Here is a 14,457-nt window from a genome sequence, read left to right as displayed (position 1 = left end):
TTGGCATATCGACCGATGCTTAAATATTTGCTAAATTTGCTCCACGTCATAAACCATATCCCCGCACGAGCAGCACATTTCAGCGTGGAAAATGTACCCATTCCATTCATAAACAACCGCAGCACGTTCGGAAATTGAACACCCGCCAGTGGAGAGGTACCGACGAAGTATCGCACATCAACCAGCCCCAGCGAGCGTGCGGCGGACGGAGCGCAACTATAACGCACTCGTATCTCTCTACCATTCATTTGCTGGTAGTTGGTAGGGTTCAGCCATGAAGGGAACCAGCGCAGCAGGAATCCATAAACATTCGTTTTATGCAACATTTTATTTTTATGACCATTAGCACGAAACCCGAGGGAGGGAGAGATAGAGAGAAAGCGAGAAAGAGAGTGGATATTAAATTTATTTATCTTCTTCGTTGGCTTAGCGGATTCGGTACCATTAGCCCCGGTTTGAACTTTTGGCGTATATATTTGTAACATGTGTGTCCTGAAGGTACGCGACGTGCAATTTCGGCTTCTTTTTTTTATCACCATCAGGCGTAGTTAGTACGACGGTACATTTAATATGGGTTAGGGAGCGTTTGAAGATGCACTTCGCTGCTCGCGGTTTGATGTGAGCGGTAAAACGTGCCAGTAGAATCACATAACTGTGGACTTAGGATATCTGTCCACGAATCACTGTCAAATTTACCAGAAATTAGACTAGACACATTTACAAAGTAAGTGGAATCTGCTCTTCATGTTGGGGGCGGCTGATCATTGCTCTGTAGAGCTGTCCTCCGGGAAGACCCCCCAAGTTCCCCGCAAAATCCCTGCAAAAGTGCAGTCGAACCGAGGAAGATGAATTTCAACTAGCAGCAGTAGCGATAAAACTTTCCTTTTGTGTTCCCATTTTTCTTTCATCACTGCCACGTCTATCTATTTGCCACGGGAAAAATTCTCCCGTCACATACCACAGCCCCCCTACCCCCAGCCCATTTTGCATTGTGTGATCACCGTTCCATGAATGGAAACTTTTCAAAAGCAATTTTTCAAAACAGTTCAAGCAAACTTCTACCGGTTTCTCCGAATGCGCCACACAGCACACAGAGCACATCCTTCGAGCCTGCAATTGTGCCCGGGTTCTGAAAGGAAGCATTTTCCCCGAACACCATCAGGGACGGGGTTTTCTTTGGAAAATTCCTCCTTTGTTTTCTCGTAAATAATTCGATCGCATTTTTTAAGCTTCACTCGTCCTTTGCCCCCTCCCCCCCGGCTCGCCTCGCTCGAATCGATGATGGAATGAATGACTAAACGATTCTTTTTTCGTCTCGTCTACACGGTTCGCCTTTCTGTGGTTCTCCTTCCCTCCTGCCCTCGCCCTTACCCATTGCTTGCCGACTATGTGATTTGAACGTGATTAATTTCCTTCTTTGGAAATACCACTTGGGTCCCGCTGGAATGATGCTTGAATTTTTGAATCAGGGCGATGACAATGGGCGACGCCTCTTGATGCAGGAAATTTATAATTGATTATTCCTACTGCGAGATTGGAACTATAGTCCATTCTATGTGTGTGAGTATTGATGGTCCGAGGCTGGAGTGAAAGTGAGGATGACAAAGTTCGCACTTGAAAATGGCATTACGCAAGTGTGCGTGTTATAAATGTCAGAAAGTTCAATGGGGGCAACTGCTGGACTTCGATGGTTTCTATAGAATATTTCAGATGTTTGCGATTTGTTTGCCTGACGTTAAAAATTAGTCATCCGTTGATATCAGGAGTGGAAAAAGAAGCAATATCCAAGCATATAAATGTTGAAACCTTAGCGTTAAATGTTGTTTTCGTACGAAGCATTAATTCCTTCGCACTCCGTCTCGGGATTGTTTTGACAGGTGGCAAATTTTAAATCAAAATTAACAATTGAAATGGCCTTAACTCCATTTTGTAAACAAACCTTGTAAGGCCATTTTCTCGCGAACCGAAACCTTCATTTGCAAACCTAAACCACAATAGGGTAGAGGAGAATTTGCCCTACCTGTTCATTATGTTGGTTCACCTTTGCGGACTTCGGTTCGCGAGAAAATGGCCTTACAAGGTTTGTTTACAAAATGGAGTTGAGGCCATTTCAATTTTTGGTCTTGAAATGGTCAAATCGAAGTTAATTTATTGCACTTTCACAACGGGTCAAATCCCCAGCCTATTTCAATTTCCGTTTCAAAATTGTTCAACATTTCTTGATTGGGGGAATTTGGGGGCAATTGGATAGATTAATGTCCAATAAGATGAAATCCACCACCCCCTGTTGTCACGGTATCACCACTGAAATAGCTCTCTTTTGGATCTATAGCGGCAGCTTTGTCTACATTCGACGTGGACTTTTTCTTAGACTTGTTGAAGATGCTTACGTCAAATATCAGACTTAAAGTGGTCATATTATACGTTAGATGAGGAGATGAAAGTATAGAGCTGATAGTTCCTTTAGAGTACGGCAGTGTGAAAGAACGTGTAATGGCGATCGTTATAGTTTATTTCGCAGTGCTGTGATAAATATTCGATTAATTAAGTGTGAAATTGTGCTTGTGCCGGTAGAATTGATCCTACGTGTGCCCCGTAATGATCATTTATTGGATAAGTAGGAGAACGGTTGCTGCTGCAGCTGGTTCTCGTTCAATTTGCATTTGTTTTTCCTTCGCCCGGCATGATATTGGCATCCTTTAGTAAGCTGCGGCATTGTAAATTTCTGCTTTCGTTCGTTTTTACTTGTATCTCTGTAGTATTGCATGTAAAGTTTATGTGTATAGGTGGATAAATTTGGCAGAGTGTGCAATATGTAACTTGGGGATTTTGGTAAGTGATTTACCGGTTATCTGTGTGGGAAAGTGTGCTCGTGTATTTTATTGTAAATGCACTACACTTAAGCGGACTCAGGCAAAGCTTATCACAGATAATGCAAATGTTCTATTCAAGTGTAGTAATTGTCTGTCAGATCAGAGTTGTAACGAGCAGAATGTAACGGTTTCGGATACTAAAATGATGGGAGAAGCAATGAAAAAATTATTGTCTTCTGTTGCTGACTCTATCACTGGCATACGAAACAACGTTATGGCTCAGATAGACAACACGTTGAGAATTGGCATGGAAAAATTAATTAGTGAGGAATGGAATACGATTACTAGTTCATGTTTTGAAATTAGTGCGGAAAAGAAATTAGCTGCAACGAATGGTACATCTAGGACGATTCATTCTGAATCTGACCGAAATCCCAGACGCAAAAAAACGTAAATTTCAAAATAGTGACAATTATTCGACTGATGATGTTTTTCAAGAAAATACGAGTTTTGCGGATGTTGTAAAAAGATCTAGTCTTGCTAGTACAAGTACAAATGAAAATATTAGTAACAGTAACAAACCGAACAATCGTAAGATTCGTCTGGTCATAGTGATTAAACCTATAGAATCCAAACAAGCTTACGAACATACTCGTAAGTTTTTCAACCTTTGTACCAACGAAGTTATTGATGGCAACTGGTTCTAGGGAATTACAGTTGTGTGTGGCATGAAGATGGTTAATTATGGTGTTTTGCATCATTCTCCCAGTTCTAGAGACCAGCGTTTTGTTGAATTCACGTTGGTCATGACGAAAGGAGCAACACAATAGTTGGGTAAAGAAGAACTGCATTATAACACACCATCGACTGGAAATGCTCTCGCAACGTGGGGCTTTAGGTAGTGATGAAAACGTCGCTAGAACTATTCCACAGCCGCAGTCAGTTTATGAGCAAAAAGAGGGACGCACATTTTTGCCTGTGGACTTGGAGACATACTTCAAGTCCCCGCGTACATCGTACGGGTTAGGCAAAAATGTGCGTCGATCTTAAAAAACTGTCGCATTAATGGCCCTTCGCTCATTTTCAACTTCTATTCAATTTTCATACTGCCGTACTCTAACGGAACTATCCACCTACCCTCTTCTAAAGATCATTCTCTAGCTAATAAATCATCACACTAAAGCTTCATGTTAGCATTTCCAACCAACTCTGTTTTGTTGAAATTTTAGAGAACTGGCTCCAGGCATTCCTCGATTCCAGTAAATCAAATATATTAGCTGGTGATTTTAATATTAATTGGCGTGACAACCATAATTCAAATCATTTGAAGCGTTTAGCTGAGTTTTTCAATTTAAAACAAACGGTAGATGAATATTCGCGTATTTCCAGGCACAGTAAAACTTTAATTGACCACGTTTATTACAATTGTGATTGCATTTGTTCAGCTACGGATACTGATTTGAAAATAACTGATCATGAGACCTTAGTGATTAATGTCTTAGACTATGTTAACGATAACGACCATTTTGTAAAATTGAAGTGCTGGAGGAAATATTCGAAGCAAGCTGTTTCGAATCTTGTTGAGAGGAGCGTGGATTTTCCATTCGCGGTCGGTAACTTAGATGAATCTACAGCTGTTCTTAATAACGCTTTGAAAACGTGTACTAATCAGCTAGTTGAGCAAAAGTTTGTTTCTTTGAAGAACTCGAACAGCTGGTACAATTTGGATCTTTTGCGTCTTAAATGGAAAAGGGACAAATTGTACAAAAAGTTTTGTAGATCAAATAATGACAATCATTGAAATAGGTACACAATTGCGCGTAATAAGTATTCACAATCGATAAAGAAAACTCGTTGTGAATATGTTCAAAGGAAGATTGATCAGCATCAAAACAACAGCAAAGAGATATGGAAAATTTTGAAATCTTTATTAAAACCTAGTAATTGCAAACTGCGGTCCATAACTTTCAATGGCACATTAGAACAGTCAGAACAAGTAATTGCATCTAAGTTTAATGATTATTTTGTAGACAGTGTTTGATTGATTAATCAATCCATTGAATTGGTCGATGAACCTGACGAAATAAAACAGCCAGTTAATAGTAGTTGTAGATTTGAAGGTTTTCACGTAATTACATTAGATGAACTTAGAGTTATTTGTTTTTCATTAGGAAAATCGGCTGGAGTAGATAATGTTAATGCTTGAGTTATTCAACATTGCTTTCATGCCATTGGCCACATCTTGCTGGTCCTTTTTTTTTTTTTTTATAATCCATTTATTTGTCAAGGCTCAAATGCGTTAGCTTTGCGGAGCCGAATATTTTTACATAATTGTGTGTGAATATCATTTTCTTACAACTAATGTTAGTAGAACGGGGGCCGATTACTCGCGGTTTACTCGAGATTAGGGATTACATTTATTTATCATTTGGAGGGAGGACAAGGGAAAGCATTTTGAACTAATTTAAAACTTAAACGTAAAGGATGACTAAAACACAAAACACTAAACACATAAATCAACAGCTTTAAGAAAGTCGTAAATAAGCTTCATAAAGTCGATATCACGGCAAGCCAAGACGTCTCTAATTGGCTTAAAGGGTTGTTTTCCTCGGACCCTAAGGGAATCACACAGAACGGATCTCGCCTCATGATGCAAGGAGCAGGACCAAACAACATGCTCGATGTCGTGATAACCGTTTCCACAGGTGCACAAGTTGCTGTCGGCAAGCGTAATACGGAAGAGGTGGGCGTTTAACGAACAGTGATTGGACATGAGCCTGGACATTACACGAATAAAATCACGACTCATATCCAACCCTTTGAACCAGGGTTTGATCGACACCTGTGGGACAATAGAATGTAGCCATCTTCCCAGATCACCATCATTCCACTTTTGTTGCCAGTTGGCGAGGACTTGCTGACGAGAAATCGTGAAAAATTCGTGGTAGGCGATTTGTCGCTCGTAAATATCGCCTTCCATAGCGCCCACCTTGGCCAGCGAGTCCGCTTTCTCATTGCCCGGGATAGAGCAATGAGAAGGGACCCATACCAAGGTGATGACATGTGAGCTGTTTGATAAAGCACTCAATGACGATCGTATTTCCTGGAGGAAATACGCCGAGTGCTTCATCGGCCTCATTGAACGCATAGCCTCCAGGGAGCTTAGGCTATCCGTAAAAATGAAATAATGGTCAGGTGGAAGTGAGGCAATACGCTCTAACGTGTACGATATAGCTGCTAGTTCAGCAACGTATACCGAACACGGCTTTTGAAGCTTGTATGAGGCGCTATGAAGATCGTGGAATACTCCAAAACCAGTGGACGCATTTATCACCGACCCATCTGTGAAAAATCTCTTCTCGGTGGGGACGTGGCGGTATTTGTTAGCAAAAATAGTTGGGACAATCAGGGCACGGTGAGGCTCTGGAATTCCTTGAATCTCCTGCCTCATTGTGAGATCGAATCTCACGGAAGAACCACTGAAATGATGGGAGACAGCGCGATTGGGGTTGAACGAGGAGGGGCCGATGTCCAGAGTCATGTACTCGTAGTACAAGCTCATGAATCGTGTTTGAGGATTCCGCTCTAGCAGCTCCTCAAAGTTTTCGATCACCAGCGGGTTCATGACTTCACAGCGGATGAGGAACCGGAACGATAAATCCGCAAAACGATTTGTTAAGGGGAGGACGCCCGCAAGAACTTCAAGACTCATCGTATGCGTCGATTGCATACAACCTAGCGCGATTCGAATGCAACGATATTGAATCCTTTGGAGCTTCAATATGTGCGTCCCCGCCGCCGATTGAAAGCAAAAGCTACCGTACTCCAAAATCGAGAGAATGGTGGTCTTGTAGAGTCTTATCAGATCTTCCGGATGGGCTCCCCATGAAGTGCCGGTAATGGAACGAAGGAAATTGATTCGCTGTTGGCATCTCTGCCTCAGATACGCTATGTGTTTTCCCCAAGTGCACTTGGAATCAAACCAGACACCTAAATACTTAAACGACATGCTGTGAGTGATTGTTCTACCCATAAGTTGAAGCTGAAACTGTGCTGGATAAAGCTTCCTAGAAAAAACAACCATCTCAGTTTTGTCCGGAGAGAATTCGATACCCAGATTCATTGCCCATGTAGACAAATTGTCCACGGTATCTTGCAATGGTCCTTGCAGGTCCGGTGCTTTTGGCCCAACAACGGAAACCACGCCGTCATCTGCAAGCTGCCTTAGCGTGCAATTTTCGGCCAGACATTCATCAATGTCTTTGACATAGAAGTTGTACAGGAGGGGACTTAAACATGAGCCTTGTGGAAGACCCATGTAGCTGATTCGTGCAATTTCCGTGTTGCCATGAGAGAAGCTCATTCGTTTATCGGACAACAAATTAAACAGGAAATTGTTGATAATCGGAGAAAGCCCACTCGCATGGAGTTTGTCCGAAAGGATGTCGATGCAAACAGAATCAAACGCCCCTTTAATGTCCAAGAAAACTGAACCCATCTGCTGTTTTTCAGCATAGGCTAATTGGATTTCAGTTGAAAGCAACGCAATGCAGTCGTTCGTCCCTTTGCCCCTACGGAATCCAAATTGCGTATCTGAGAGTAAGCCATTCGCCTCGACCCACTTGTCCAGACGAAGAAGAATCATTTTTTCTAACAGCTTCCGAATACACGACAGCATCGCGATGGGACGGTACGAATTATGATCCGAAGCGGGTTTACCGGGCTTCTGGATGGCGATAACTCTCACTTGTCTCCAATCATCCGGAACAACGTTGAGCTCAAGGAATCGATTGAACAAGTTCAACAATCGCCTCTTTGTGACTTCTGGGAGGTTCTTGAGCAGGTTGAACTTGATTCGATCAATTCCCGGAGCTGAGTTATTGCATGAAAGAAGAGCAATTGAGAATTCTACCATCGAAAACGGGGAGTCCATGTCATCGTTTTCCAGCGGCGGATCGCGAGTGTTGCATCGGACCGGAACCGAATCGGGACAAACCTTACGTGCGAAGTCGAAAATCCACTTGTTAGAGTACTCCTTGCCCTCGTTGACCGACGATGCCGCGTTACGCATTCTCCTGCCGACATTCCAGAGCGTTTGCATGGAAGTCTCTCGCGATAGCCCTTCGACGAACCGACGCCAGTAACCGCGTTTTTTGGCCCTGACCAAGCTCTTAAACTTTTCCTCTAGCTCCGTATACCGCTCAAAGTATTCGCGGGAACCGTATTTACGAAACTGTTTAAACGCGGTAGACTTCTCTTTATTCACGTCGGTGCATTCCTGGTTCCACCACACAGTGCGAGGACGTTTGCGAATGGTAGTGCCAGGAACAGGCTTCGTTTGTGCTTGAAGCGCGCAATCCACTATGATCCGCGATAGGAAGGAGTACTCATCCAACGGAGAGAGAACGTCGACCGATTCTGAACCGTCACGGACCGCGTTCGCGTATTCTTCCCAATTGATGTTTCTCGTGAGATCGTACGCGATGTTGATTGGACACTGTGAAGATGAACCGTTGGAAATCGAAATTTTGATGGGCAAATGATCACTACCATAGGGGTCTTGGATTACCTCCCACATGCAATCCAATGATAGTGAGTTCGAACAGAGTGACAAGTCTAGTCTGCTCTCTCTTGCTGGAGGTTTGGCTATTCGAGTTACTTCACCGGTGTTTAGAATGGTCATATTGAAATCGTCGCATAGGTCATAGATGATGGTTGAGCGGTTGTCATCGTACAGCTCTCCCCAGCCTGTACCGTGGGAATTAAAATCCCCTAAGATCAACCGCGGCTCAGGTAGCACTGAGCAGATGTCAGATAGCGCTCGCCGAGAAACAGCCGTTCTCGGAGGGATGTATAACGAGGTAATACTGAAGGTTTTACCTCTAATATTCACCTGACATGCGACAATTTCAATACCTGACACTGGAGGAAGGTCGATTCTGTAGAATGAGTGTTGTTTGTTGACCCCTAGGAGCACCCCACCGTACGAATCTGCACGATCGAGACGGATAATGTTGTAGTCGTGAAGAGAAAGGTTAACATCTGGAGAGAGCCATGTTTCGCAGAGAGCAAACGCATCACAGTGTATGTTATGCAGTAAAAATTTGAATATGTCTAGTTTTGGTAAAATGCTTCTACAATTCCATTGAAGGAGAGATACCGTATCATTTTTTGGAAAATTATCCATCGAAGGATACGAATGAAGCAAGGAGGGGCCACTTGGAAGCAAATTGCTTCAGAAAAGGTTTCACGATTGGAAGCATCATGTTAATGATGCTCCGAAGAGGGTCAGTGATGTTGAACAGATCGAGAATGCTGTCCACAATTCCAGAAAGCGTGAACATGGCGTTCTGCTGTTCTGGTTGCAAAACTGGGACATCTGGGGTTTTAGATGTTCCCGGAAGCCCCGGAAATTCTTTGTCATAATCGACAGGCTTAAAACCCGGTGGATTGGGTTTCGGTTTATTTCCGTGACCTCTTGATTTATCCAAGTGGGCTTGGGAGTCAATTTTTTTAGTTTTCTGCGAGTCATTCTTGGATCGCTTCCTTGAAGGACCTTTGAAAACAAAAGGACTTCCGTCATTGCCCTCTGAGTCAGTGTCGTCCTCGTCAACTGGGAGAAGATTGAACGGATTATTGTTTTCTTTTTCCGGAGTGATTTTGGGAGGAGGATTGAAAGTCTTCAAGATCTCCGCAAAGGAACGCTGAGAGCGCGCCTTCAGAGACCGTTCAAGTTTTTTTCCTTGCTGTTTATACTTCGGGCAATCTGCGAGAGGATGCGGAGGTGCCAAACAATAAACACATTTAGGAGGAGCACCACAAGCACCCTCCGCATGCTTCTCGCCGCACTGATCGCATCGTGGCTTGTTGCCGCAGAAGGCGGCGGTGTGGCCTAATTGTTTGCACTTGGTGCAGTTCATCACCCTTGGTATAAACAACCGCACAGGAAGTCGAACCCTCCCAATTCGGACGTAATCTGGCAGAGTCGATCCGGAGAAAGTCACTCGAAACGAGTCAGTCAGCGAATAGATTTTTTTTGTCCCGTCGAGGGATGCTGACTGCATTTGGGTGCAGTCAAGAATCTTGACTTCTGGAAGAACGGGGTTCTTGAAGACACCAACCCCCCTCTTCAAGAAGTCATCGCAGGTCAAACTCGCTTCGGTGACCACTCCTTCGATTTCCACGTCACGACTGGGAATGTAAACGCGGTACTCTAACGTAAAAAGCTCGCAGGCAACAATCTCATTCGCCTGCTTGCGGTTACCAACAGTGACGCGCAGTTTGTCTGGCCTCACCTTCAAAATGTCGGTCACTGACGAGAAACGTTTGAATAGATCTTTTTCGATCTGGTTAACGTTAAGCGGTTTTTGTTTGGGTCGGAAAAAAACAACCCATGGGCCTGTCGAGGCGTCTGGGTATGACTTATGGCGGGGGGCAGTTTTTGTTTTCTTGGCGGGGTTAGGCGGAGTAGGGGGAGACGGTTTTGGCGGTGTGGGGGGAGAGGGATTAGGTGGGGTAGGGGGAAACGGGTTTGGTGGTGCGGGGGGTGACGGTGCTGATGGTGTTGGTGGCGATGGATTAGGCGGGGTAGGAGGAGATGGGGTAGGCGGTACGGGCTCCGGTGCTCGTTTTCGCCTGGGCCGCTTCGGTATGGTTCCGGTGTACTTCTTCACCGTGGCTGACGTTTCCACGTCGGACAGTTCGTCTTCAGTGGGAAAGGCAGGAAGGGTATTCCCCCCGCCATCACTATTACCATCCATTGCGGGGCAACTGCCACCGCAATAGATACAAAACAACTACACACAGGGAACACACAGGGACAAGAGAAAAAAGAAGAAGAAGAAGAAGAAAATATTTGCGTGGGATGGGAGAAAGGGGAAACTAAAACAAAGGGGCAATAAATAAAACTTATTCGCTACTTAACTACACCGGCACAAAGCGTGTGTGTGGAAACGCTGTTATCACGTGGTGCGTTGGTGTTGGTCCACGCTGCTATCCGGTGGTGATGGTTGGTGTTGGTGGGTCAGCAAGCTGGTGATACGACACGCTTCACTATCACTTGCACACCCTCGCGACGGCGTGAAAAAATGATGGACTTGACGACGCCGTTAACTCCGGTGATGGATTACCGGGATGAATTAAAGCTGGATGGTAACTCCAAGGGGCTCGGCCGATGGAATTCCACTTCCTCTGTTGGACACTGGTCACTTGGGGCACCCAATGGGGGGTGAAAAAAACCGCTCGGGCGGAAAAAAACACCGAAAAAAACTAGATGCCGCGCAACTGAAACCGGGACGTTGTTAACCGACTGAATGCTCAACTAGGAATGGTTGCTGGTCCTTATTAATGAATCATTGCAACCTGGACATGTTCCGCAAATTTGGAAGGAATCCTTAGTGGTTCCTATTCAAAAAGTTGCTGGAACGATTAAAGCCGAAGAGTTTCGTCCCATCAACATGTTGCACAAATTAGAGAAAATTTTAGAACTTGTTGTTAAAGGCCAGCTGTTGGAGTATTTAAATAGTAATAGTTTGTTGATACCAGAACAATCGGGATATCGGGAAGGTCATTCTTGTGAAACCGCGTTGAATTTGGTATTAGCGAAATGGAAACATAATTTGGAGTGAAAATATACGATTGTTGCTGTTTTCTTGGATCTAAAACGCGCTATTGAGACAATTTCTAGGCCCTTATTGTTAAGATCAATCAAGCGCTTTGGAATTACGAATACTGCATATAAATGGTTTGAAAGCTATTGGTCTGACAGAACTCAACGGACTGTTTTTAATGATTCTGTGTCCAGTCCTTGGAGTGCCTCATAACCTTGGAGTGCTCCAGGAAAGTGTATTAGTGCTCCTGTTATTTATTATGCATATTAATGACTTGCGACGTGTTTTGCGTCGCTCATCATCTAGACTTTTACCTATCCATTTTATGTCTGTCCAATGAAACACAAATATCGAGATTACAGCGCTCGCAGAATAAAATAATGCGTTTGATATTGAGATGTAATAGATTCACTTCCGCAACTTTGATGCTGGACGCTTTACAATGCAAGACCAACAACTGAAATGGCCTCAACTCCATTTTGTAAACAAACCTTGTAGGGCCATATTCTCGCGAACCTATATTCGTAAACATTAACCACAAGCGGGTAGAAAATCTCTTCTCCTACATGTTCATTCTGTTGTTTGGCCTTGTTCGCGAGAAAATTGCCATACAAGGTTTGTTTACAAAATGGAGTTGAGGCCTTTTCAATTGTTGGTCTTGAATGGTTGTCAGTGAAGCAAAAAATAGTAAATTTGACGATGGTGTTCATTTTTAAAGTAGTTAACGGTTTGCTGCCTCAAAATTTGTGTGATCGAATTGAAAGAGGAAGTGACTTTCATAGATATAATACTATAAACACGGTTGAAATACGAGCACCTTATTTGTTGACTTGTGCTTCACAAAATTTGTTTTATTTTAAAGGAATAAATGTTTTCAAATCGATGCCTAGACATATCAAACGTTCAGCAACACTTACAGAATTTAAAAGACACTGCATTTCACACGCTAAAACTGTCTTTTGAATAGTTATCCAGTGATTTTTTATGAATTGACAAATTATGTATCATAACGAAGTTATCTCTAACGGATTAAATAATATTGATAGCTGTCATAACGACTTTTTAATATATATATTTTTTTTATTTTTTATATTTGATTTAAAAAAAAGTACTCTACAAAGGTTTTAGCCTCACGCGCGTATTACGGATATAGAGGGCTGAATTTAAAATTTGAAGCTTATTTGAAAGATACCTTGAGTTAGTAGTAAGTTTTCTGGCAAATCTTGGGGGTTGTGAGCATTCCTGACATTGCTGAAAATTATAATAGCATCAGATTGCGGGGTTGCTAGTGTAATAGGATGTATTTTTGATTGTTCATTAACTCTTGATTGCTTGTAATACTTATGAATGTTTTAGGTGGACAAAAAGGCGAACTAAGAGGTGGACGCCTTAGCTTTTCCACGAAGTAGGAGACATCTTATCTTTTGAAGTACCTGGCTGTGCTTGGAACATTGTTGAGTTTTGTTGAGAATCGATTGGATGAGTTGTAGTGATGTTGACTTTCGGTCTAGATTCTAGTTTTACGAGTTCTCTTAGCAAACTGTCAGAAGCCTCTCGACCAGACGCAGCAATATCTTTATCCCCTTCAAAAAGCCCAGCAAGAAAGTCTTCAACAATGTCGTTTTGAACTTGAGTGTGATCTTGTTCTTCCGTAGCCTGAGTATCAACTCCAGATATCTCGTCCAACCGTTTATTCAAAGGAATTCCTGAAACAAATTGACGTTGAAAAATATACATTATTTGATGGGATATTTTAAATTACTTGCATGGAAGATTTATCGTCACTAGACAGCCGTCTGGATCCAATGTAATTGAATCGAGGGTCCAAGTGTAAACATGCCTTGAAAGCCATGTTCGTATTCAACTTTTCCATTCTCAATCCCATTGCTTTGAAAAGCTTCAACGCAAGCGTATTATCCTTAGTCGCATTCAGTTTAGCCATACACGTCAGCCAACCTACATAAAACTGCGAGAGAGGCACGAGGTCTTTCTGCTTCATGGTCAGAACGAACATTGGTTCAAAGGCCACACAAAATTTATCAACGAAGTGCCAGTGCCATGATAGGCCTATAAGTACATGTATTAGTAATTTAAGGTGGTACATAACACTTCGAAAACGAACTTTTTTTTTTAAAGAACTTACCTAGTGAAGAATCCTGGCTTTGTAATACGCTCAAGAAAAGACCATCTTTCAGAGATCGAAGATACCTTAACACGATGTACCAAACATTCCAACGCGTTTCGTTGACCTTTGGAGGAAGTGGAACTTTGTGGATCCGGAACTGTTTGTGCCGCATCCTTATAAACGATTTGTTTATTGCGTTTAATCTCCGCTTGTATGGCTTAATAACATCCCATACTGCCAATTGTGCGGTATGGGAGCCACATCTGATGCTCTCAAGAAGATCAACATCCACATCGTCCGCCTCATCTTGCAAAGCGAACTCAGCATCCCCTTGTCCGTTGCTAAAATCGTCAGAAATGGATTCATCCGCTTCACCTGAATCTTTGACCAGTTCTTCCTTGTCGCGATCTTCGCCTTCAGAAGCACTGTCATCATCAATGTACTGCTGCAAGCCATCATCTTTCCAAAATACAGTGGGCAGAGTTACATCTTCACTTTCTTTGCAAAACTTTAGGAGAGCTCTGAGGCACCTTACAGCAGCCAACATGTTTGCCCCATTAGCGTGGGTAACAGTTAGCAGTTGTTGAAGGCTAACACCGATTAGTTGCAGTTCTTCTTCTAGAACCTTTCGTAAGTTCTCTTTTGTTTGACGTTCGACCATCTCTCGAACAGCTGAAAAAGCATGACAAAAAAATCTCTTAATTCGTTATCTTTTCGCAGTAAGAAAACATTAAAATTTCTAATAAATATCGATTTTTCAGGTGTACACTCACCAAGATGCCTAATACACACGTTCCCATTTTCATCTAGATACTGAAAGTTGATTCCAAAAACTGACCGGGAGGCGGAGTCGATCTTCAAACAAATTATCCTCTGTTTCAACTCCTTCTGGTTTATTGATCGCAGAATT

At 42.9% G+C, this 14,457-nt stretch overlaps 1 protein-coding gene across 1 annotated transcript in view; it reads right to left on the bottom strand.

The window, feature by feature from the left end:
* Positions 1-14,208, bottom strand: part of LOC135697061 (uncharacterized) — a 32,682-nt gene extending 18,474 nt beyond the window's left edge. Inside the window, exons 1-2 of the mRNA XM_065216644.1 lie at positions 13,566-14,208; positions 13,185-13,489 (exon numbers count right to left, since the gene is read on the bottom strand). Of these exons, the coding sequence (XP_065072716.1) occupies positions 13,185-13,489; positions 13,566-14,208 (948 nt within the window). The remainder of the gene's footprint in view (positions 1-13,184; positions 13,490-13,565) is intronic.
* Positions 14,209-14,457: the final 249 nt, after the last annotated feature.

The sequence above is a fragment of the Ochlerotatus camptorhynchus genome, unplaced genomic scaffold (assembly GCF_037179485.1).
Source record: "Ochlerotatus camptorhynchus isolate MF236.1 unplaced genomic scaffold, CSIRO-AGI_Acam_v1.1 ptg000066l, whole genome shotgun sequence".
Classification (NCBI taxonomy): Eukaryota; Metazoa; Arthropoda; class Insecta; order Diptera; family Culicidae; genus Ochlerotatus; species Ochlerotatus camptorhynchus.
Note: the sequence above shows the minus strand (reverse complement) of the source record. Positions and strands in the feature narration are given on the sequence as shown.